The following is a 25,669-nucleotide window of genomic DNA, read 5'->3' as shown; positions in this document are numbered from 1 at the left end:
CTTGGCTCAGTTGAGCCACATATTGTCCCCAACTTGCGACCTTATTGCACCGCTTAATCCATATGGACTTATTTAAAAACAATATATCAACAAGATAACGGTGCCCCTCGTTTTCAATTAGAGCATGCGATTGCCATGTTTCAACATGACAATCGTTCCATCTAAGACTATTATTCGGGGTTTCTGACTCTTTAGAATGAATATTCTGATCTGGTTACTACGGATGTTCCTGTGGCTTCTCTTCTTATTATTCAACGTCTTCACGAGACTAGTCTTCGTGATCAGTTTCTTATGAAACTCCACCCCGAGTATGAATCTGTTCACTCGTCTCTGCTAAATCGCTCTCTTATTCCTTCTCTAGATGCTTGTTTTGATGAGTTACTTCATGAAGAACAATGGCTTAGTACTCAAGTTACTTTGGCACAATCTCATGGCAATTCCAGGTCTGTCCCTATGGCTTATGGTACTCAACGACGAGGACCGCCTATGCATTCTAGCACTTTGCAGTTTTTTTGCTGCAAAGAATTTGGACATATCGCTGCTAATTGTTCCAAGAAATTCTACTCTTATTGCAAGAATAAGGGCCACATTATCAAAGAATGTCATATCTGCCCGCAGAATCGTCAGGCCCAGGCATTCCAGACTTTTGTTAGTGTACACCCCACAGTGACTTTTGCGGCCCCTAGCTCTTCTTCAGGTGACTTCTCTGTTCTTGCACCTCCTCCAGTGAATTACTGCACAGCCGAAATGGTGCAACAGATGCTAATTTCAGAATTAACAGCAATGGGGCTCCAAGGTAACAATTTTACCAATCTATGGTATGTGGACTCGGGTGCCTCTAATCACATGACAAATAATCCCACTACCTTGTGTCATGTTCGGCCCTAGGCTGGTCAATCGGCTATTCAGACTGCCAATGGTAGTTCTTTGCCAATAGCTGCTATTGGAGAGGCCTTTTCTAAGTTCACTAATGTGTTTCTTGCTCCTCATCTTTCCACGAATCTTATTTCCATTGGTCAATTAGTTGATAACTATTGTGCTGTTAATTTTTCTGGTAATGGTTGTGTTGTGCAGGACCATGTAATGGGGGATTTGATCACGAAGGGACCTAAAATGGGGCGGTTGTTTCCACTACTTTTTTTCTGTTTAAGCACGTTCTCTAGTTTCTTCTATTAAGTCTTTTGCTTGTAATAATGTTTCAGATCTTAGTATGGTGTGGCATCGTCATTTAGGTCATCCCAATACTCAGATCTTATCTCATGTATTGAACTCTGGTTTACTTGGTAATAAAGAACGTTCTTCTTTATCTCTTGAGTGTGCCTCTTGAAAACTTGGTAAAAGCAAAACTCTTCCCTTCCCTTTGCATGCTAGTAGAGCTTCTCAATGTTTTGAGCTTATCCATAGTGATTTTTGGGGACCTTCCCCGATTAGTTCACATAAAAAATTTAAATACTATGTGACTTTCATTGATGATCATAGCAAATTTACTTGGGTCTACTTTCTTCGCTCTAAATCTAAGGTTTTTCGTATGTTCACTGAGTCTTTAGCGTATGTTGACAATCAATTTTCTGCTTCTATTAAGACATTACGCACAGATTCTGGTGGTGAATATGTGTCTACTGAGTTTCAGGCATTTTTGGCTTCTAAAGGCATTATTCATCAACATTCATGTCCTAGTACTCCCCAACAGAATGGAGTAGCTGAACAGAAAAGTCGTCATCTCCTAGATATGGTCCGTACTCTCTTGCCGGAATCCTCTGTTCCATCCTTGTTATGGGTTGAGGCTCTGAAAACTGCTACTTACTTGATTAATCGTTTACCTTCTCAAGTCCGACTCATGGAGTCTCCCAATTTTCGTTTATTTGCTAAGCAACCTAGTTACGATAACCTTCATACCTTTGGTTGTGTATGTTTTGTTCATTTACCTTCTCATAAGCGACATAAATTATCTATTCACTCTGTTCGATGTGCATTCTTGGGATACAATGTGTTTCAAAAGGGATTTGTTTGCTATGATCCTACATTACACCGTACACACATTTCTAGGAATGTTATTGTCTTTGAAAATCAACATTTCTTTCCTATGTCCTCTGTACCCTCCTTTCCTACTGTGATTCTCCCCTCCTTCAAGGAGCAGTTCTTGGATCCTCATCTAGTCAGTTCTCATTTTAAACCAAGTATTGTGTATACGCGGCACCCCCGCCCACAGTCTCTTCCGGTAGCTCATCCGATATTTGATCCTTCCACGCTCTAGATTCAGTCAATTGCAGCACCTCCAGAGCCTTGGTACATCACTCTTCTCGAGTGTCTGTACCCCCCGGACAGGTATGGGTTTCCCTCTTCAAGTTCTGGTAACTCTGTTTCAGCTATTACTGCTACATTGTCCAATTTAGATATTCCCACTTCCTACTCACACGTTGCCAAGCAAGATTGTTGGCAACAAGCCATGCAAGAAGAAATTGCCGCTCTAGAGGCCAATCACACTTGGGACATTGAGCCTTGTCCTCCCACCATTGTTCCTCTAGGTTGTAAATGGGTTTACTTAGTCAAGGTCCAACCTTATGGAAGTTTGGATCGTTACATAGCTCGCCTTGTTGCACTTGGGAATAATTAGGAATATGGTGTCAATTATGAAGAGACCTTTACTCCTGTAGCTAAGATGATTACTGTTTATACGATTCTAGCTATTGTTGCTTCCAATGAGTGGCCATTACATCATATGGATGTCAAGAATGTTTTTCTTCATGGGGATCTTAAAGAGCGTATTTATATGTGTAAGCTTCGTTATTCTCTTTATGGTCTCAAACAAGCTCTCAGGGCCTAGTTTGATAAATTCCACACCACTTTATTACAATTTTCATTCAAGCAGAGCAAGTATGACACTTCATTGTTTCTTCCGAAATCAAACATAGGTATTGTTGTTCTTTTGGTTTATGTTGATGGTATTGTGATTACTGGTTCTGATTCGGTTTTACTTGCTCAGCTCAAGACTCATCTCTCAGAGCCCTTTCATATGAAAGATCTTGGGTCTCTCACATATTTTTTTGGTATTGAGGCGAATCGTAGTCCCTCAAGTATTTCACTCAATCAACTTAAGTATGCTAGTGACTTGGTGGCAACAACTGACCTTCAGAAGGGTACTTTTGTTGATACTCCCATGGAATTAAATGTCAAGCTTCACAAAGAGGAGGGTGATTTACCTGCTGATCCCAGTTTACCGGAATTTGGTGGGTAGTCTTGTCTATCTCACCATTACTAGACCAGACATTTCTTTTGTTGTACAAGAAGTCAGCCAGTTTCTTCATGTTGTTTTTTGTCCCACATTGGTAGAATAGTTCAACATTAGTATAAAAAAGTTGTTTTGATTTTTTGTATTATTTGTCCCACATTGGAGAGAAGTGTTTTTTGGACTTGAGGTTGAAGCTATATAAAGAGCTCAACTCTTCATTTGTAAAACACACCTCAAAGTTGTACTTTGTCAAGAAGTAGTGGATTGATCGTCGGCGGCCGAGGACGTAGGTAATTCTATACCGAACCCCGTTAATTTCTTGTCTTGTTCTTTTTACTGTTTTATTATTAGTTTTTGCATTGCTTTAGTTTCTTATATATTCAATAGCAATAGTTGTAGAATTGGTGTTTGGCACAAGTGGGGTGCCCAACACAACAATTGGTATCAGAGCTAGGTTGAATAGTGTCGATATGGAGGTGTTCCTCTATTGGAATCCTTGATTCCACGTTTGATGCCTAAGAAAGACCTTGTCTAAGCGAGTGCTCAGAGACCATTGCGGCTCAGTCGCTCCCTGAAGGTCGGTCTGGTCAAAGTGGAATTTCATAGGATAAAACAAAGTAGACACAGTTGATACGTATTGTTCATCCTAGGCCTTTTGCTTTGTTGGTTGCTATTGAATATATAGAAGATGGCAGAAACTAGTGCAACAGTAGAAGAAACTCCATCCACACGAACTCTAGCCCCTTCATCTTCGACATCATCATCGAAGACGATAGCTAATGCTCGGTTTGAGGTGGAGAAATTTGATGGTACCAATAATTTTGGTATGTGGCAATGTGAGGTGATGGACATCTTGTATTAGCAAGAACTAGATATTGCTTTGGATGATAAACCAATAGATATGGGTGACAGAGATTGGGAAAAGATCAATCATCAGGCATGTGGTACGATTCGTTTGTGTTTTGCTAAAAATCATAAATATTGTGTTATGAGGGAGACATCTGCAAAGAAATTGTGGAAAACATTGGAAGATACATTTATAACCAAGAGTCTGGAAAATCGGCTCTATTTGAAAAAGAAATTGTTTCGCTTCCAGTATCAATCAGGTATTTCGATTAATGACCACATAAATGCTTTCAATAAAATTTTGGCCGATTTGTTAAATTTGGATGAAAAGGTAAAAGATGAGGATAAAGTCATATTGTTACTGAATTCTCTTCCTGATGAGTATGAAAATTTGACCACCACTTTATTGTATGAGAAAGATAAAGTTACTTATGATGTTGTTTGTACTGCATTGATTAGTACTGAATGCAAAAAGAAGGATCAGAGGGTCCATAAGAAAACAGCAGAAGCACTAACAATAAGGGGACGTCCTCTGAGTCGTATGCCTGGAAGGAAGAGTAAATTTCATGGGAGGAGTAAATCTCGTGGGAGACCTGCCAAGGACAAATGCGCCTTTTGTCGTGAGAGAGAGCATTGGAAGAAAGATTGCCCTAAATTACAGCAGAAGAATAAGGGCAAAGCACATTCTAATGCCAATATAGCCAATGATGATGGAAGTGAGTCAGATTTTTCTCTTGTTGGAACATCTTCGTCACATTATTTTGGTGAGTGGATTTTGGATTCAGGTTGTTCCTATCACATGTGATCCCAATAGGGAATGGTTTTTTAATTTCAAAGAGTTAGATGGTGGGGTTGTTTTTATGGGAAATGATAATACTTGTAAAACAACTGGAATATGATCAATACAGCTGAAATGTCAAGATGGAACTATTAAGACCTTGACATTGATATTAGGTATGTTCCAAGCCTAAAGAAGAATTTGATTTCATTGGGTGCCTTAGAATCTAAAGGGTTCACTATCACTTTGAAAGATAGAACCTTAAAGATTAAATCAGGTGCGCTGGTAGTGATGAAAGGAATAAGGAAAAATAACTTGTATTATTTACAAGGTAGTACAGTTATTGGCTCAGTAGCTGTTGTTTTTGAGAAAGATGCAGGTTTAGATACAACCAAGTTATGGCATATGCGATTAGCACATGCAGGAGAAAAATCTTTGCAACAATTAGCTAAGCGAGGTTTGTTAAAGGGTGCAAAGGTGTGCAAACTTGAATTTTGTGAGCATTGCATTTTGGGAAAACAGACTAGAGTGAAATTTGGCACTGCAATCCACCATACTGAAGGTATTTTAGACTACATCCATATAGATGTATGGGGGCCCACAAAAACGGCTTTGTTGGGTGGTATGCATTATTTTGTCACTTTTGTTGATGATTTTTCCAGAAGAGTTTGGGTGTATTCTATGAAGCATAAAAATGAAGTGTGTGATATTTCCTTAAGTGGAAAAAATTAGTTGAAATCAAACTGGCAGAAAGATTAAACGGCTCAGATCGGATAATGGTGGTGAATACACGAGTGACCCGTTTATGAAGGTATGTCAGGATGAAAGTATTGCTCGACACTTCACAATTTGAGATACACCACAGCCAAATGGGGTGGCAAAGTGCATCAATCGGACTTTGCTGGAGAAAATTCGATGTATGTTGTCTAATGATGGGTTAGACAAAAGGTTTTGGGCTGAGGCTGTTAGATATGCGTGTCATCTCATCAATCGTCTACCATCATCTACAATAGGGGGAAAAACACCCTATGAGGTATGGTCTAGAAAGCCTGCTAGTGATTATGATTCTTTACATATATTTGGTACTATGGCTTATTATCATGTTAAAGAATCTAAATTGGATCCAAGAGCCAAGAAAGCAATATTCTTGGGGATAAGTGCAGGAGTCAAAGGATACCGTCTTTGGTGTCTAGAGACGAAAAAAATGATTTTAAGCAAGGATGTGACTTTTGATGAACTTGCGATGATGAAGAAAACAATACGCAAGGAGTTGCGAGTTGAAGAGAAGACCAGTGGTACTCAACAACAGGTGGAGGTTGAGACAATTTTGGGAAACCCAGTGAGAAATGAGACTACACAAGGTAACTCTCTAGTTACGGTGGGGAATAGTGTACAAGAAGAGGAGATTTCAATTCGAGAATCTTCACAGCAACAAGAATCAATTGTTTCTCAAAGGCCAAGACGAGAAATTCGAAAACCTGCTCGGTATATTGATATGGTGGCCTTTGCACTTCCAATTGTGGATGATAATGTTCCTTACACTTTCAAATAAGCAATAAAGGACTCTGAATCAAACAAGTGGAAAAGAGCGATGGATGAAGAAATGCAGTCTCTTGATAAGAATCAGACTCGGGAGTCAGCCCAGCTGCCCAAGGGTAAGAAAGCAATTGGTTGCAAATGGGCTTATGTAAAAAAAGAAGGATTTCCAAATGCAAATAATGTTCGCTTCAAAGCTAAATTGGTAGATAAGGGCTATGCACAGAAGGAAGGCATTGATTATAATGTGGTATTTTCTCCAGTTGTTAAACATTCTTCCATTTGAATTTTGTTGACTTTTGTAGCACAATTTGATCTTGAACTAGTTCAACTCGATGTAAAAACTGCATTTTTACATGGTGATTTGGAAGAGGAAATCTATATGACTCAGCCAAATGGATTTCAAGTTGCTGGAAAAGAGAATTGGGTATATAAATTGGGTAAATCGTTGTATGGTTTAAAACGGTCTCCAAGACAAAGGTACAAATGATTTCATCAGTTTATGATGGGTCAGAAGTACATCAGAAATAAACATGATCATTGTGTTTATTTTCGCAGACTACAAAATGGATCTTTTATATATTTACTCATGTATGTTGATGATATGTTGATAGCTTCAAAGAATAGGGAAGAAATCAATAAGTTGAAAAGTCAGTTAAATCAAGAGTTTGAGATGAAAGATCTTGGTGAAGCAAAGAAGATACTTGGCATGGAGATTCGCAGAGACAGAATGAGAGGAAGAGTTAGTTTGTCTCAGAAATAGTATTTGAAGAAGGTAGTACAAAGTTTTGGCATGTCTGAGCAGTCAAAACCAGTAAGCACTCCTCTCGCTCCTCATTTCAAACTTAGTGTGCGGCTTTATCTCCTAAATCAGATGAGGAACGTAAATATATGTCACAGATTCCTTATGCAAGTGCTGTTGGTAGTCTAATGTATGCAATGGTCTGTACTAGACCTGATATTTCACAAGTTGTTAGTATGGTGAGCAGGTATATGCATAATCCGGGTAAAGGACATTGGCAAGCTGTGAAATGGATTTTGAGATATATTGTGAATACGATTGATGTTGGTATAGCATTTGAGAAAAATAATACTATTGATCAACGTGTTGTTGGATATGTGGATTCTGATTTTGCAAGTGATTTGGATAAACGTCGATCAACTATTGGATATGTTTTTACATTTGCTAATGGTCCAATGAGTTAAGGTCTACCTTACAGTCTACCATTGCCTTGTCTACAACAGAAGCAAAGTACATGGCAGCTTCAAAGGCTGTTAAGGAAGCTATTTGGTTGCAGGGTTTACTTGAAAATTTGGGAGTTGTTCAGAAGCACATTGTTGTGTTCTGTGATAGCCAGAGTGCTATTCATTTGGCAAAGAACCAAGTCTACCATGCATGAACAAAGCACATCGGCATTCAGTTTCATTTTATGCGGGATATTATTGATGGAGGCAAGATACTTCTTCAGAAGATTGATACAACTGAAAATCCCGCAAATATGTTGACCAAGATTGTGACAACAATCAAGTTCAAACATTGTTGGACTTGATCAACATCCTACAAGTCTGAATATTTTTGGAAGGCGCCGATGATGTGGAACTCCAGAAAATGTTGGTGACTGAAAAATTTGTTGAATTTTATCGTCAAGGTGGAGATTTGTTGTTTTTTGTCCCACATTGGTAGAATAGTTCCACATTAGTATAAAAAGTTGTTTTAAATTTTTTGTATTATTTGTCCCACATTGGAGAGAAGTGTTTTTTGGACTTGAGGTTGAAACTATTCATTTGTAAAACACACCTCAAAGTTGTACTTTGTCAAGATATAGTGGATTGATCGTCAGCGCCCAAGGACATAGGTAATTCTATACCGAACCTCGTTAATTTCTTGTCTTGCTCTTTTTACTGTTTTATTATAAGTTTCTGCATTGTTTTAGTTTCTTATATATTCAATAGCAATGGTTGTAGTATTGGTGTTTGGCACAAGTGGGGTGCCCGGCACAACACTTCAGACTCCTCATCGTCTTCATTTGGCTGTTGTCCGTAGGATCATATGCTATGTTCAGGGCACTTCTGCCCGTGGTTTATTCTTCCCTACAAGCAATTCTACTCGCCTTGCTACTTATAGCGATGCTGATTAGGCTGGTTGTGCAAATACACATCACTCCATCACTGGTTGGTGTGTGTTCTTAAGTGATGCATTGATCTCTTGGAAGAGTAAGAAGCAAGACAGAGTTTCTAAGTCATCAACGAAATCTGAATACAGGGCGATGTCTCTTGCTTGTTCTGAAATTATTTGGCTTCGAGGCTTGCTTACTGAGCTAGATTTTTCTGAGACCGATCCTACACCTCTACGTGCCAATAATACGAGTGCTATCCAGATCACGACCAATCCTGTCTATCATAAGCGCACAAAGCATAATGAAGTCGATTGTCACTCTATCCGTGAAGCATTTGAAGCTCGTGTTATCACTCTTCCACACATTTCCACTGAATTACAAATTGTGATATCATCACCAAGGCTTTCACTCGTCATCGACATTGCTTCCTAAGTAGAAAATTGATGCTTGTTGATCAACCAGCATCAATTTGAGGGGGGCTGTCAACATAACAGCAAATAGCAAAGCAAAAGAAATCTTTCCTTACTTCAGCCCACATTTATTTCCTTATATTTCAATTCATTATTTTGTACAGTTAGCATATATTTAGTTTACATGTATAGGGCTTGACATATTATAGTTTACTTGTATAGGGCTAGAATCATGCTAGACCTTATTTACTTTCCATGTATAGCATTCTTGTAAAGTCTATATATAATATACAAAACTCAAGGCCAATTCATTCGGCCATCCACAAAATATTTGACATCCTCCCACTCTCGATTTTTGTTGTGAAAAGATTGGAAGGGATTCAAAGGAGGTTCCCTTAAGGCAACTTGGGGACAGAGCTCAAATTCCACCTAGTCAAATGGGGTTGAGTGAAATAACCAATCAGTTCAGGAGGCTTGTGTCTAAAGTCCCTTCACATCTTCAATAAAGCCCTTCTTGGAAATGGTTTTCAAGATTCATAATTAAGAAGGATCACCTTTGGCAGAGAATTGTTGCAATGAGGTATGGGCTTGAGCACAATGGGTGGACTTCACGGGCTGGCAGAGGACCATATGGCGCAGGGGTGTGGAAGTACATTAGGAAAGGTTGAAGTAACTTTTTATCCTTTATTAGATTTTAGGTGGGGGATGGAGACAACATTTATTTTTGGTATAATGTGTACATTTATCCAGAGGCTCTCAATGTCTCATTTGTAGTCATCTACAAGATAGCTTGTGATAGAGATGCTAGCGTTAGTCAACATCTTCAAGCATCATTATAGGGGTTTTTCTAGAATATACCCTTTCATAGAGATTTGGAAGATTGGGGCCTTCAACAGCTCACTAATTTCTACAATCATCCTTGCAAGATCCAGCCTCAAAAATTAATGACCATCTTATTTGGTCCTTGGCCAAGAAGGGGGTCTTCATTGTCAAATATTTTTACAAGAAACTTTCTATCCGAGAATCAATCAACATTCACTCCCCTTGGTCTCAATTATGGAAAACGGATGCCCAACATAAGGTTGCTTTTCTTTTAGCTAGGAAGCAACTCATGTTAAGATCTTAACCATGGACAACTTGCAGATAAGGGGGTTCACCATTGCCAATAGATAGGCCCTTTGCATAGCTGATGCTGAATCAATAGACTATACCCTTCCCCATTGCCCTAGGACTAGAAATTTTTGGAATGTCACTTTGACTCTTATCATACAAGGGTAGGTTACCACTAGATCTGTGGGAGGGGAGCTCTAGGCCTAAAGAGGGATTGCGGCAACAAGGAAAAAGAGGAAGGCTTTGTTTCTCATTCCTCTCGCAATTTTCTAAGTGTGCATGGGAAAAGCAGAAATAAGGGTTTTCAAAAAATTCAATCTCGATGCTTTAGTTCAGCAAAGACCAGTGGTTTACTGCAGTTATTAGTTGGCATAGTGGGCTTGTAGCAAATGAGTTTAAAATGTAATTTTTTTATTTTTGTAACATCCTAAAGGATGCTTGATTTCTTGTACTATGGTTTGGCATCCCTTTAATGCCCTTTTAATATACACTTTCTTTTATGATAAAAATATATATATATATATATATATATATATATATATATATATATATATATATATAAGAAAACACTAGCGATACTCTAAACTTTGGGGGGAAAAAGTGTTCACTAGGAGGTTATGCATTTTGTTTGCTTTATATTTATAACAAAATGAATAAACTAGTGATATAGGTTGGCTAATGAGAAAATGAGGAAAAACATGATTAGGGAATTGGATTTAGGAGGACATGAGGTTAGTTTTTATTCTCGTTTGATTGAAAATGAGATTACTAATTTCTTTTCCAAATGGTTTTTAGAGGATGATTTTTTTAGACAATTTTTAAATCTAAATCATATTTCCATGAATCATGTGAGTTGGTTGGAAAGGCCTTTTTTTCTTAACGACCCAAGACTCCAACCTAAACAAACCCTTCGGACCCACCTAGGCCACACCAAGCTGGGGGAATGAAAACATTGTCACCCGCCCATTGACGCATCCTTAGTAATTCACTAGCAAGACCACACGTGGGGAATCGAACTTAGGACCTTGGCATCATCAAAGTCCAACCTCACCCTTACCACTTGAGCAAACCCAATTGAGCAGTTGAAAAGGCCTTTTGAGGATGAGGAATTTGTGGTAACTATGTTTGGGATGGAAAGGGTTAAGTTTCAAGTCCAAATGGGTTCTATTGGATTACCACTTTATCTAAAATTTTAAGTTGCTATTAGGTTGTGGATCAGCAATGTATATGAGCTTTAACAGTCCCCCACACGTGCAGCCCAATAGCACATGGAGAGATAAACAAACGATTGATAGCACTCATTGAGGAATACAATAATTTTTAAACACCATACAATAAACGTAGGCAGCAAGACTAGAACCCAAGACTCCCAGTTATCAGATCTGATACCATGTTGGGTTACCACTTTATCTAAAAGCTTAAGTTGTTAGGTTATGGGCCAACAATATATATCATGCTTTAACAGGTTCAGTTTGACTTTTTTATTCAAAAGTGTCGAGATGTGGTTAGGATGGATTTGTTAAAGGTCTTTAATGGGTTTCATTGTAATGGGATTCTTAACAAAAGCATTAATTCAATTTTCATCACTTTGGTAATGGTGCCTAAGAGGAATAGATATATTTAGATAGTTGATTTTAGGCCTATTAGTTTAGTAACTAGTGTGTATAAGATCTTTACTAAACTACTAGCTAATAGGTTGAGTTTGGTGTTCGATGATATTGTTTCTACAGCTCAACGTGCATTTCTTGTGGGGTAGGCATATTGGGGATGCTATTTTGGTTGCTAATGAGGTTCGTAGGAAGACGGAGAAGGGAATTCTTTTCAAACTGCATTTTAACAAAGCTTATGATAGGGTTAGTTGGAATTTTTTGGGTAAGGTGTTGGCTGATAAAGGGTTTGGGAGAGATGGAGGACTTGGCTAAAGGGTTGCTCATCTAATGCTTTTTTTCTCAATTATTGTTAATGGAGAACCTAAATCTTGGTTTAGAGCATCAACATGTGTTAGAAAAGGGTATCCATTATATCCATTTTATTTTTAATTTTTTGTTTTGGTTGATGTTTTGAGTAGAATGGTGAAGAGGGTGGTTGATAAGGGTTTCATTAAATGGCTAAAAGTAGGTAAAGAGGGGTTTTGTGTGTCCCATCTTCTATTTGCTGACGATACTTTGGTTTTCATTCATATTTTTGAATATTTTGACTCTAATACAAATATTTGAGAGGAATTCTGGGCTTAAAATGAATTTGAGGGAGAGCGGTACAGCAGCCATCAATTTGACATCCAGTAGGTCTAGGGAGTTGGCTTTGTTAACCTCTTTTGATCTTTAGGATTGGCCTTTGCCTTATCTAGGTGTCCCATTGTGAGGTAATCCTAGGTCTATGGTTTTTTGGGATCTTGTGGGGGAGAAAGTGTCTAGGCATTTGGATGGAAGGAAAGGTGCATTATTTTCTTTAGGGGCTCTCATTACTCTTATTTAGGCTTGTCTTGCGAGTATCCCTCTTTTTTATCTGTGTTTTTAGATTTCTTGTGGTGACGGCCAATAAGATTGAGAAAATCATGTGAGATTTCCTTTGGCTGGGGTTGATAAGAGGATCATCATATTAATTGGGAGACCGTCCGCAGGTCTAAGTTGGAGGAGGGCTTGGTCTTGATAAGTTGGTGTCTAAAAACATTACTCTTCTAGCTAAATGGTTATAGAAGATTCCCTTAGAGGAATCCTATGCATAGAGTCATTAAAAGTAAATTTGGTATGCATGTGAATGGTTGGGATGCTAATTTAGGAATTAGATGTTCTTCAGAAAGTCCATGGAGGTGTATTTCTTAGGTCTACCCCCTCACACTAAGTTTGTCTTGGGTAATGGCTCTTGTATTCATTTTTGGGAAGACTTCAGGGTGCATAATGCTGCTTTACTGTATTCTTTTCCTCATCTTTATCATTTGAGTTTAGGTCATAATGAGGTTATTTCCTTTTTTTGATTTCTAAAGACCATTCATTTTCTTAGGACTTTCATCATTTCTGTAGAACTCTTAATCATAGAGAGGTAGAGGAGTTTCCCTCCTTGCTGATATTATTGAGGACTTCTTGTCCTTCCTTTTAAGTGCATAGACATTCTTGGTCTTTAGACTCTTCAGGGGTTTAATCTTGCAAATATTGTTGCGACTGCTTGATTAATGCTAACATTTCCTTTCCACTCCATAGAATTACTAGGAAGGCCACAAAGTTCCCTCAAAGATCAAGGCTTTTATTTGGTGGTTGTTCTTGATAAAGCTAACAACAACAATCTGTTGTACAGTAGGAGATCTTCAAAGGCACTTTCTCTTGATATATGTTTTCTTTGTCTTGATAGTTCTGAACAGTGTCTCATTTGTTTTTGCACTATTCATTTTCTTGGAATTTATGGAATGAGATTTTTGGTCTTTGGGGAGAAAATTGGGTTTTTTTAAGTCTATGGAGGATTTTTTGGCCACTTCTTTTATCTAAGGATGCTCATGCTTTGTGGATGTGTGTAGTTTTTCACAATTCTGTGGGGTTTATGGATTAAAAGAAATGCGCATAAAATTCACGGAAAAGAAAGCTGAATGAATCTTTGTTATAGGAGTAGACTCATCATTTTGCCTCGCTTTGATCTGCTTCTTGGTTGTTTTAAAGGAGAGATGTTTACTTACATCCGACAGGATTGGTTGGTTTTGCCAATTTGATTGTTTGGTTTTTGTTTTATTGTTTTTGCTTTATTTTTATTCTCTTTTTTCTTTCTTCTGTTGTGGAGAATTTCTTGTTATCCTTCTTGTACATTCTTCTTTTTTCTAATAAAGTCATCTTCTTTTTCTACCCAAAAAAAAAAAACAAATTTATATTTTGTGAAGCCATTTTCCTACTTTTTTTTTTTAAGTAAATTAAATTTTGAAATTTATATATAACTACAAATGATACGATTATATCTAACACATCATTATGTTTATATGATTTGATTACAAAAAGACTTGTTACGATTCCCAAATAAACCAAAGAGTGCCCAAAAAGGGAGGTTGTAGAATAAATTTTTTGTTGGCGTCTTGAGCATGACGTCTTTACCTTTCTTCCCATTCTTTGTGAGTCCGTCCAAGCTTCCTTCTTTACTCATTCTTTTATTGCAACCCTTTCTAATTTAGCTATGTGTTGGATTTGCAAGGGTTTTTCTATTGCCCAAGCAATCTCTTAGTCATTTCTATTGGGCTTATCATGTATATTTGATTAAATCTTGGTAGGAACTGTCATTGCCTAATTTCCATACAAGCTTTCTTGTTGGCCTTCACTTAGTTTATCAATGTTGTAATCTATTTAACATTTAAAATAAATTATTACTTATTTAAAACTATGTATTCAAAATTCAAATATACAGATGATTTCATGTGCAGTGTATGTACCCAGTATGGTAAATATGGTAAACAGATCACTGACTATCTCTTTTCATCCTAATGCCCTCCTCTACTTTTTAACCTATGTAACAAAACAACATGATTCTATTCAGAATTACTTCAATTGAATTAGAAAACACAATAAACTCATGCCAAATGCTGTCCATTACAAAATTGAATGATTTACTTACTATGGGGTGTGTGTGTGTGTGTGTATCCATGTCAGAAACTCATATAACAGAGGTAAAAGAATATACCATCAAGCTTGAGAAATTCCAACCCAAGAATAGCAAAATCTTGACGTGCACGGGCATCTAACCTCATTATGCCCCTATTAAAGATTGGCAAAAGACAAGCAGACATCTTCATGTTATTGTAAATTTAAGAGCAAACAATGAATCAAAGAATGAGTTCAGACACAGGGAGGAAAGTTTTGGGAGATCAGCTACTAATAAAAACTCTAATCCCCAAAAAACATATTGAGGCAGATTTCTCCAATTTTCTCGACAGTCACAAATTGCCAATGATCCTTAGAACCATGCAATTTCATCAATTTTCTATAAGCTTTGCAAGAAAATTTGTTTTGGTATTATTGCAGCAAAATTTTGACAAAATCAATAGGTAAATGTGACTAGGTGCTGAATACTACCGAGATAGCATGATGATGTCATTACGTGCCCTTTCATTCACAAATTTTGCATCATTGTACACAAATTTACAAGCTTCAGCTAATCCCCGACTTGAATGAATAGATCTCTGAAGAATTACTGGATGCTTGTCATCATCTCCACTTGGTGCACTGTTACACAACATGATTTCATGAACTGAACAGATGATTTACCAATTTCAAAGAAAGAATATTTCGCTCGTTAAGCTAACGAAAAGTGGAAAGATTTGTAAAATATATGTTTCAGAAATCAGGAAAATAAATGAGTGAACGGCCTTATTTGGTAGGTCAACAAATCATTAAACTTGAGAAGAAACGATTATTCAACAAGTATAATTTCATAGAAAATAAAATTGTTATAAAAATAAATAAACAGAAAAAATTAAGGAAAAACATTTAATGGCTTCATATTGGTAGCTGAACAATCAAGTACATCTCAGAAAAAAAATATATTTTTCAATTAAAATGGAAGTTCTGCAAAAGGAACAATTGCACAATAACTCATTGATGATTGACCTGCTAATAGAAAGCAGAAGAGATGGATAGTAGGATACTCAGGGATTGTCATACCAAACAAGTATATTTGTCCATTACTGTTTACAAAGCATGCTAAAATTATGAACTGATCAGGAAATAGACATTATTTTATCCAAATATTTATGCAGTTGAGTCCTGTTTAAAAATATTGTTATTATTTTATTCATCCAAGGGTTCCCTCCCAATTCAAATAATTATTTCTGTAATCACAAACTTAAAGTGGATGCAATTTTAACTAAGGCTAGCATCTTCATCTTATTAGCATTATTGGGCTTAAAAAACCAGATGAATCTAAAGATCATATTAACCCTAGCATTATTGGCTCCTCTATAACATCATTGGTTCTTCAAAGACACTAATAGCATTATTGGCCCTTCAAAACAACAATGGCATTCTTGGGCCTATATGGAATTTCAAAATTTCCCAACTCCACAATGTCAAAAAATCAACACACTGGCATCATACCAGTAACAATCCTTCATGACAACAATCCACACAGGACACATGTCCATTTGCTATGCTGGACTCATGTTGACAGAATCCCCTTGTCCACACATCTGACAGAAATTTGGGTCCTTGCACTTATGCCATATACTTACGCACAAACAATTAGGGTATTTACACCTTCTCTGTGGACACATGTCCATTTGCTATGCTGGACTCATGTTTACCGGAAACCCTTGTCCACACATCTGACAGAACTTTGTACTTTTTGAGTCCTAATGCTTCCATATACTAATGCCCAAATAATTAGGGTATTCACACCTTCTTCTTCTTCTTCTTCTTCTTCTTTAATTTCTGATTTGTGCATTTGTTTCAAACTACTTTCAAAACTGACCAGTATATTTTTTCGAAAATTCAAAGGACAATTTGTATTAATTTAATATACGGCTGCCCACTTTCATTTTATCAACATATTTATCAACATAAAGTAAAAAAAACATAATATGTACTAGCTAAATATTGTATTTATTTTAATTTGTTTTTCCCAATAACTACTGGATGAAAACCTAGCATATATGATTGCCACTTGCATTTTTCTAATTATTCCTGCTATAATACAAAAATATATATATGTACATATATAACTATAATATAATATTAGATCGTTAAAACTATATTTGATATTGGTTCAATAATATATTTCTTAAGAAATATAGACATGATTTCAATAATATTCACCTCTAGTGCAATTCCAACATGTTTGCATGGTAAATTTGAAAGAGTTAACATGCATCTAAAATAATTCCTGCAACATCGTACCACGACGAAACCTATTATATATCTCCATTTTCATAAATGTAAGAATACAAACATTCATGCAAGAACGTGCCTGCACATAAAAAAGAATCTACATGTTCAACTCCCTGTCTTCATGTTGGCATGCAAAGCCATTTCCATTCAATAGAGTCAGATTTCCGTTGGAGCAAGATAATGTGGCTGATCAAAACTATTAATGCAGCTTAACAGAAGCAAAGCTAAAATATTTAGTATTATTAGAATTATTATAAGGGCTGATGCAAGCTTAGTTCAGCTGATTGGTAAAACAGAATTGATAATGCAACATTTTGCCTTTTTGCTTACCTGGATAAATCTGAATAGTCACCATGGTTTCTAGCACATTCTTTTGCTTCACTGTTATGCATTCTTGTCAACTGACATAAAATGCAAGATCTTCGAGAAGTAATATTACTATTAAGTCCTCCATGGGTGTGCCACAAACAAACATCAGAAAAGCTCAATTTAGTTGTCAGTGGATGCCCGTTGCTGTGTTGTCCATGCTCAAATAACCGAATTGTAGGATATAACCTTGTGTTCTGTGTTAACTTGGAAAATGAATAAATTATTCCACATGATTTAGAAACAGTTGGCTTCTTAGTCACTGCAGGGCCACTAGAAAACTTGCTTGCAGTAACTGCCATGTGAGGCGTCAAGATGAGAAGAAAATATAAATAGTTCAAGCCAGCATTTCATTTACTGTAGCACAAAGCTGATTAGAAGCAAACACAGAAACAGTTAGCAACTTATAATTTAAAATATTCAAAAAGATCTTTTAAAGAATACAGCCATAAAGACAAAAAAATTTCTACCAAATAAAGGTATTAAAAGCACAAAGTCTTATTACAAAATTCCCATGTCTTGTAACATGTATGCTTCTTCGAAAATGGAACCGAAGCTATTACAAACCCAAAACTATACAACTTTTGGTTATCTCATGTTGACATATTTTCCAAAAGTTCCATGGGAAAAATTAAAAGAAGAAAGTAGAGGCACAGACCATATGGAAATTAGTTTAATACAATTACTTTTGCCATAATAGAGGTGGTTAAACCCATGGCCAAGGGCAAATAAACCATAAAATGAACTACGGGCTGCCTTCTAGACGATCAAATGATGATCAAAATAATGATGGGTGCTAGGCAAACTAAAAATTTGGACATACTGCTAAGAGTTTGTTGTTTTTGGTAACACAAGCCTAATGGACAGGCTAGCGTGACTAAGAGCCAGTTTGAAGTTTTTCATCACTGATTACTTACTTCATTAGGTGCTAGTGCTACTGAAGGTTCACTGATAGACTCTGGAGCAAATCAGCATATCTGCCACGATGGTGCTTGGTTCAAGATCTACAAACCAATTGAGGGTGTCCAAAGAAAAAAAAAATTTTCATTCACACAAACAAAGCTCATGGGATTGGAGATCTGGAATTAAAATCCATCTCTGGACAAATGTTTTTTAACCCTCAAGAATATACTGCATGTGCATATATTCAAAAGAATTTGGTTTCTAGATTTCTATTGAAGAAAGGGTCGTTTAATGCAGGCTTTGAGTCTGATCAGTGTGTTCTTTCTAAAAATGGTGTATTAGGTTGTATGGGCTATGCACATGATCAATTATATACTGAAATGAACAAAATTCATATGTTTCTGCTGACATGATTATCTGTTTTAATTTGTGGAATGCGCATCATATTAATGTTAAATATGTTTAAAACATGAAAACTATTAATTTTAATTTTTTATACCTAAGTTAAAAATAAATCTAGAAAATGTGAGTCTTGTATTATGAGTCTATGACTAAACTTTATAGAGTCGCTTTCAGAACATGGAAAAATTGGAAATGTTGAGAATTCCACTTGTGAGTTTGTCCAACATTGGAAAAATTAAGTGGATGATGGGTGCTTATATATATGGTTGGGCCCAAGACCCAATAGGTTTAAGCTTTTGGGTCAAGTTGGTGCTCACTCATGTGTGTCAAGCCTACCCATCGACTACTCCAATGTTAATAAGTGGTATCAGAACCGACGGTTCATCACTCTAGATGAACAACATCGTAAAAAGTCGAGACGTGAAACTAATTCTCCTGACGTGCTAACAATTGAAGGACCAAGTGTGTGACTGAGGCCAATAAGGATCATCTAAGCCTGTGATGGATCCGAATAGGGTCAAGACATAGGAGGTAGGATTGGTTCGGAGGTATGCGGAATGCAATCTAAGGCATGCGAGGCGCCAATGGTAAGGCTCACTTGACCAACTGTTGGGGAATTAGGGTTACTCCCATAAGGGAGATGGTTTCCGTTCAAGGGAAAGCAGTTGGAACTCACAAGTGAAGGGGAGATTGTTGAAAATTCCACTTGTGAGTTTGTCCCACATTGGAAAAATTGAGTGGATGATAAGTGTTTATATACATGGTTGGGCCCAAAACCCAATAGGCTTAAGCTTTTGGGTCATGTTGGTGCTCATTCATGTGTGTCAAGCTTACCCATGGACTCCTCCGGTGTTAACAGTTACTACTCCTTTCTCCTTAGTTATTAATGACCGTTAGGAAGGCTATTTCAAAGGTGAGAAGGGAGTAAAGCATGAGAATCCCATTTCCCCTTGCTTCTTTGTCCTTTTAATGGAGATTTTGACAAAAATTTTGGGTTTGGCTGCTGATAAATGAGAGTTGAAGTACCACAGCAAGTGCAAGAAGCTTGGACTCACCAACTTATGCTTTGCAAATGATCTTTTGATCTTTTCTCATGGAAGTACTGCTTCTGCAAGGAGTATCAAGTACTCTCTAGAACTTTCTACTTTCTCTCTGGTCTCTAAACTAATTCTGTGAAATTCACTATCTTTATTTCTGGTGTTTCTGATGATGTTATGTAAGTAGAAGCTATTGAATCTTTTCTACATTACTTTGTTCATATGTACATCCCAATATATAATACGATTACCTATTCTAAACAAGGAAACAATTCCCTTACTGAATAATATCAAATCCCCCATATTTACCCACTTTCCTAATTTGTGTATTATTTACAATGATACTTGGGATTGGGATTTTAACACTCCCCCTCAAGTTGAATCATAAATATTAATCATCTCCAACTTGCTAATAAGATCATCAAAGCTCTGTCGTCCCAACCCTTTAGTGAGAGTATCTGCAGTTTGTTCCTTGGTTGGTACATAAGTCATACATATAATTCCTTCTTCAATTTTCTCTTTGATGAAGTGTCTGTCTACTTCCACATGTTTAGTCCTGTCGTGTTGAACTGGATTGAGAGAGATGCTGATAGCTGCCTTATTGTCACTATAGAGTTTGATAGGAAAGTTCACCGAGACCTGTAATTCTTCCAAGAGTTTTCGTAACCACAATCCTTCACATATCCCTTGAGCGACTGCCCTAAATTCAGCTTCAGCACTACTATGAGCCACCACATTCTGTTTTTTGCTTCTTCAAGTTAATAGGTTTCCCCAGACGAATGTACAATAAACTGTGGTGGACCTGCTATCTTCCACTGATCCTGCCCAATCTGCATCTATAAAGATCTCTACTTCCTTGCTTTCACATTTCTTAAAGAAGAGTCCTCTTCCCGGGGATCCCTTGAGATATCTAAGGATCTTGTATACAGCATCTAAGTGAGCTTCTTTTGGTGAATGCATGTGTTGACTTACTACACTGACTGCAAATCCAATATCTGGTCTAGTATGTGATAGGTAGATTAGCTTGCCAACCAATCTCTGATACCTCTCCTTTTCTACTGGTTTTCCACAGTCTTCAACCCTCTTTACTGCTTCCATTGGGGTTTCGCTGGGTTTGCATCCTAGCATGCCAATTTCAATTAGGAGGTCAGTAACATACTTTCGCTAAGAAACACTAACTCCCTTTTTCGTTCTCGCCACTTCCATGCCCAAAAAATACCGCATCTATCCCAAGTCTTTAATGTCAAATTCAGCAGCCAGAACTTTCTTCAATCTCTCCATTTCTACAGTATCATCACTAGTAAGGATTATATCATCAACATACACTATTAGAATTGTTCTCTTACCTCCTTCAGACTATTGGAAGAACAGTGTATGGTCTGATTGCCCTTGTCGATAACCTTAATTCTTTAGTACTTTTGTGAATGTGTCGAACCATGCTCTAGGAGATTGTTTGAGACCATATAAGGATTTCTTGAGTTTACACACTCTATTTTCTTTACTTGTTTCACTAAATCCTAGTGGTATAGTCATGTATACTTCCTCTTCTAACTCTCTATTTAAGAAAACATTTTTAATATCAAGTTGTTGTAGTGGCCAATCTAAATTGGCTGCCAAGGACAAGAGAACCCGAACTGTATTTAAGTTTGCCACCGGTGCAAATGTTTCCGTATAGTCAATGTCGTAAGTCTGTGTAAAACCTTTTGCAACAAGTCTAGCTTTATATCTTTCAACTGTTCCATCAGATTTATATTTCACTGTGAAGACCCATTTACAACCCACTGGCTTCTTCCCTTTCGGTAGATTTGTCAACTTTCAAGTTCCATTTTTTTCTAGGACTCACATTTCTTCCATGACTGCCTCTCTCCATTTCGGTATTTCTAGAGCTTCCTGAATGTTCTTTGGCATTTTCATCCTGTCAAGGTTAGAAACAAACGCATGATATCCTATAGACAAGCTTTTATAAGACATGCATTTAGACCAAGGGTATTGAGTACATGACCTGGTTTGTTTTCTGATTGCTATAGGTAAATTGATATCATCAGGTGCAGGGTTATCAGAAGAAGACTCAATTATCAGATCGGGATTGGGCATGGGCTCATGGTTATTCGGAGCCATCACTGGTTCTAACGCTCTTGGTGCCTCAGGTATGAGATTCTCCCTATCCATTGTTTTTAGCTTTCTTGAGTAAACGAGCATGTCCGTGTTGTTTTGCTCTCCTGTATCTCCCCTTGAGGGTAAGTGTTCTATTGTGTTTGGCAGGTCAGGAAGTAATGCAATGGAAGACTCAATAGATGGGTCAAGGAATGGAGTAGCCAGAGGAAATGATCAGATTCAGTAGTAAAGAGGTCAAAGAACCGATCTTCACTCCATTTCTCCCCCTGAAGAGAGGGCTTTGGGAAATAAGGAGTGGTTTCAAAGAAAGTGACATTAAGACTAACAAACAGTCGTTTTGAGACCGGATCATAGCATTTGTAGCCTTTCTGGGTAGGCGAATAACCAAAGAAGACACATTTAATGGCACGAGGATCCAATTTATCGCGATGGTGTGCGTGAACATGAACAAAAGCAGTACAACCAAAGATTTTCAGTGGGAGACTGGAGGGGAGTCGAGAGGTAGGAAAGTGTTCCTAGAATTTCCGAAGAGGGGTGACAAATGAAAGTGCTCGACTCGACATTCGATTAATGAGATGTGTGGTTGTTAAGATGACATCGCCCCAAAAATAATGTTTCATATTGGTAGTAAACATTAATGCCTAGGCTACTTCAAGTATATGTCTATTTTTTTGTTCAGCAACCCCATTTTGTTAAGGGGTATCCACACAAGAACTTTGATGAACAATCCCATTTTCTTGAAGATAAGTTCCCAGAATAGTATTAAAATATTCCGCACCATTATCAGTACGTAAAATTTGAATATGAGTCTGAAACTGTGTATGAATCATGGAATGAAAACTGATGAAAATGGAGCGGACTTCAGTTTTGTCTTTCAGTAAGTAGGCCCAACAAAGACAAGTATGGTCATCAATAAAGGTAACGAACCATTTTGTATTGGTGCGAATGAGGGAACGTGAGGGACCCCATACATCACTGTGAAACATAGTAAATTGGCGAGATGGTTTGTATATGGATGATGGGAAAGAAGTACGACGATGTTTGGCAAGCTCACACACTTCACATTGAAACTCAGAAGCCATTTTATTTGAACAAATAGAAGGATACAAATGTTTTAAATATTAAAAATTGGGATGACCCATTCTTGAATGCCATAACAAAAGTTCACTATTTCTAGAAGTAGATGCAGAATCACAAATTGCAGTATTACATAGTTCACTCAAACTTGCCTCCTCAAAGTAGTAAAGTCCCTCATACGCTTTAGCAGTGCCAATCGTCTTTCCCGATGATAGGTCTTGAAAAACACAATGAGAGGAAACAAATTTAGCAGAACAATTTGAGTTTTTTGTTAACTGACTGATGGATAACAGGTTGCAAGATAACTTGGGGACATGTAGGACAGATTGTAAAGTTATGGAATCAGATATGCGAATACTTCCTTTTCCAACAACTGGTGAGAGAGAGCCATCTGCAATTTTTACCCTCAAATTCCCAGCATATGGTGAGTAAGATGAAAAACATTGATAAGATCCAGTCATATGATCGGATGCATCCGAATCAATTATCCATGAAGATTTGTAACAGGATGTAGTATTTAAAGCTGACAGATAATTACCTCGGTGAGCTAGGAAACCATAGGAAGACTGACCCGATGTTTGAATTGACAAAATCATTTTATACAGCTGATCCAACTGTTCAGGACTAAATACACTACTGGGAAAGGTATTGGTGTTTTCTCCTTGTAATCTTTCAGTTGATCCATCAGTGTTGGCCTGGTACCCACGATTTTTTTGGTATTGTCTCAGCTTCCAATCTACTGGTTTTCCATGAATCTCCCAATAGGTATTTTTTAAATGACCTGTTTTTCGGCAATGTTCACACCACAATTTACCTTTTTATGGTCGTTGACTAGGTCCCCCTAGGCCTTTTGATACAAGAGCTAAAACATCCAGCCCAGCGTGTCCAGCGTGCCCATCTATTTTTCGGGCGGATACGGGTACGGGGAGGTCTAGCCCAGCAGGTTCATTTTGGGGCCTCAGCATCACACGCCTCCTGTTCTCCTCCCTCCTAACCTCTACGAAGACCTCTCGAGTTGAAGGAAGAGGTCGCTGCCCAAGGATCTGTCCCCTCACGTCGTCGAGCTCTTAGTTCAACCCGGCAAGGAACTCAAAGACCCTTTCGTTTTCGAGCCTCCTTCGGTATCGTGTACTGTCACCGGAGCACTCCCACTCCTCGTTGATGCTCAGATCGAGCTCCTTCCAGAGATGAGTCATCTCCATGAAATACTCGGTAACGCCTCTCTCACCTTGCCTCATCTGCCACAATCGGGTCTTCATTTCGAAGATTTGCGAGTAACTCTCGACGTCAGAGTATGTCTCACGTATAGCTTCCCAAACGTCCTTCGCCGTTGGCAAGAACAAGTAGACTTTTCCAATTGACGGCTGCATCGAGTTGACGAGCCCAGCTGTGACCATGGAGTTTTCAGACCTCCATCTTTGCAAGGCTACAACGTCGGTAGGGTCTGGTTTCCTCCACTCACCGGTGAGATAACCTAGCTTCCCTTTTCCCTCAATCACCAATTTCATGGATTGAGCCCACTCACGGAAATTTTTTCCGTTTAATTTTTCCAATGAGAGTGGAAAGGCTGTGTTATCCAGCCCATTCGAACCCCCAACAGATGTGGCCTCTGAGTCACCGTTGATATTTGCAAAAGAGGTAGAGCCTCTGCTGTTGATGGTGCTACTGGCCATCGTTTAGCTAAGGTTGAGAAACCCTAGCTCTGATACCATGTAAGCAGTAGCTATTGAAACTTATCTACATTACTTTGTTCATATGTACATCCCAATATATAATACGATTACCTATTCTAAACAAGGAAACAATTCCCTTACTGAATAATATCAAATCCCCCATATTTACCCACTTTCCTAATTTGTGTATTATTTACTAATTTGTGTATTATTTACAATGATACTTGGGATTGGGATTTTAACATGTTAAGATGTAAATCCTTCAAATTCTGGGCATGCCCAAGGGAATTCATCCTGTTAAATATTTAGGACCGCCCCTTGTCACTAAAAGATCAATAAAAATGATTGTTTCTTAAATGGTTGAGAATATCTCTAGCAGATTTGACACTTGGGCCATCAAACACCTCTCTTACACAAGGAGACTCCAGCTCATAAACTCTATTCTATAGAGCATATAAAACTACTGGGGCTCTCCCCTTACCCTGCATTCCTTGGTCATTATTACCTTTGAAACAAAAGCTTAAAGCTCTCTTGTGGAAGGTTGTTAACTCAAATACTGCAAGCGTTAATATTGGCTGGGCTAAGGTTTGTAAGCCTCAATATGGGGCCTTTGCTGTCGAGCTGCTTTGTCTAATTTTCTCCTCCTCATTCTTCTTATGGGTTAAATGGCTGCAAGCCAATAGAAGTATCTGGGCTATCAAGCTTCCCCTCAGTGGCGCCTGCTCTTGGAAGAGAATTCTGGGAATTATAACTAAGTATCCTCTGCCTTCAAACACATAATAAGAAGTGGATACAATGCTTCTCTACTTTTTGGCAACTGGCATCCTTTAGGGTCTCAAACAGACAAGTTTGGCCTCAATATTCATAATGACTTCTCTCACCCTTTGGAAGCTAAAGTCTCTAGTATAATAAGAGATGTGAGATGATTTTGGCCAAGAAGGATTTCTTTGGCTCTTTCTGACATAAGAGAAGTCCTGCTGTTAATTGGTTCAATGCAGTCTGTACTGTCTGGTTCAAGAGATACATTTCTAGGCATGCTTTCATTGCATGGCTGACCTCTTGGAACAGGTGCAAAACGTTGGATCGTCTAAGTGTGAAAGAGCTAAATTTTAGCCTGCCTATTCTGCCATCAGGATTCAGGAAGTCGAATCAAGAAACCACTTAAGTTTTGGCTGTGCCTTCACTAAGAAGATTTATAAAGAGGAAACTGCTTGAAAAT

General features: G+C 37.8%; 1 protein-coding gene across 3 annotated transcripts in view; it reads right to left on the bottom strand.

The window, feature by feature from the left end:
• The window catches only part of LOC131160316 (senescence-associated protein SPA15, chloroplastic), an 81,138-nt gene that overhangs the window by 51,690 nt on the left and 3,779 nt on the right, over positions 1-25,669 (bottom strand). For all 3 annotated transcript variants that reach the window (XM_058115878.1, XM_058115879.1, XM_058115881.1), the window contains exons 2-4: positions 17,208-17,613; positions 15,069-15,218; positions 14,677-14,750 (exon numbers count right to left, since the gene is read on the bottom strand). In XM_058115878.1, the coding sequence (XP_057971861.1) occupies positions 14,677-14,750; positions 15,069-15,218; positions 17,208-17,545 (562 nt within the window). In that variant the 5' untranslated portion in view covers positions 17,546-17,613. The remainder of the gene's footprint in view (positions 1-14,676; positions 14,751-15,068; positions 15,219-17,207; positions 17,614-25,669) is intronic.

The sequence above is a fragment of the Malania oleifera genome, chromosome 7 (genome assembly GCF_029873635.1).
Source record: "Malania oleifera isolate guangnan ecotype guangnan chromosome 7, ASM2987363v1, whole genome shotgun sequence".
Lineage (NCBI taxonomy): Eukaryota > Viridiplantae > Streptophyta > Magnoliopsida > Santalales > Ximeniaceae > Malania > Malania oleifera.
This window is presented reverse-complemented; position numbering and strand designations above follow the sequence as displayed.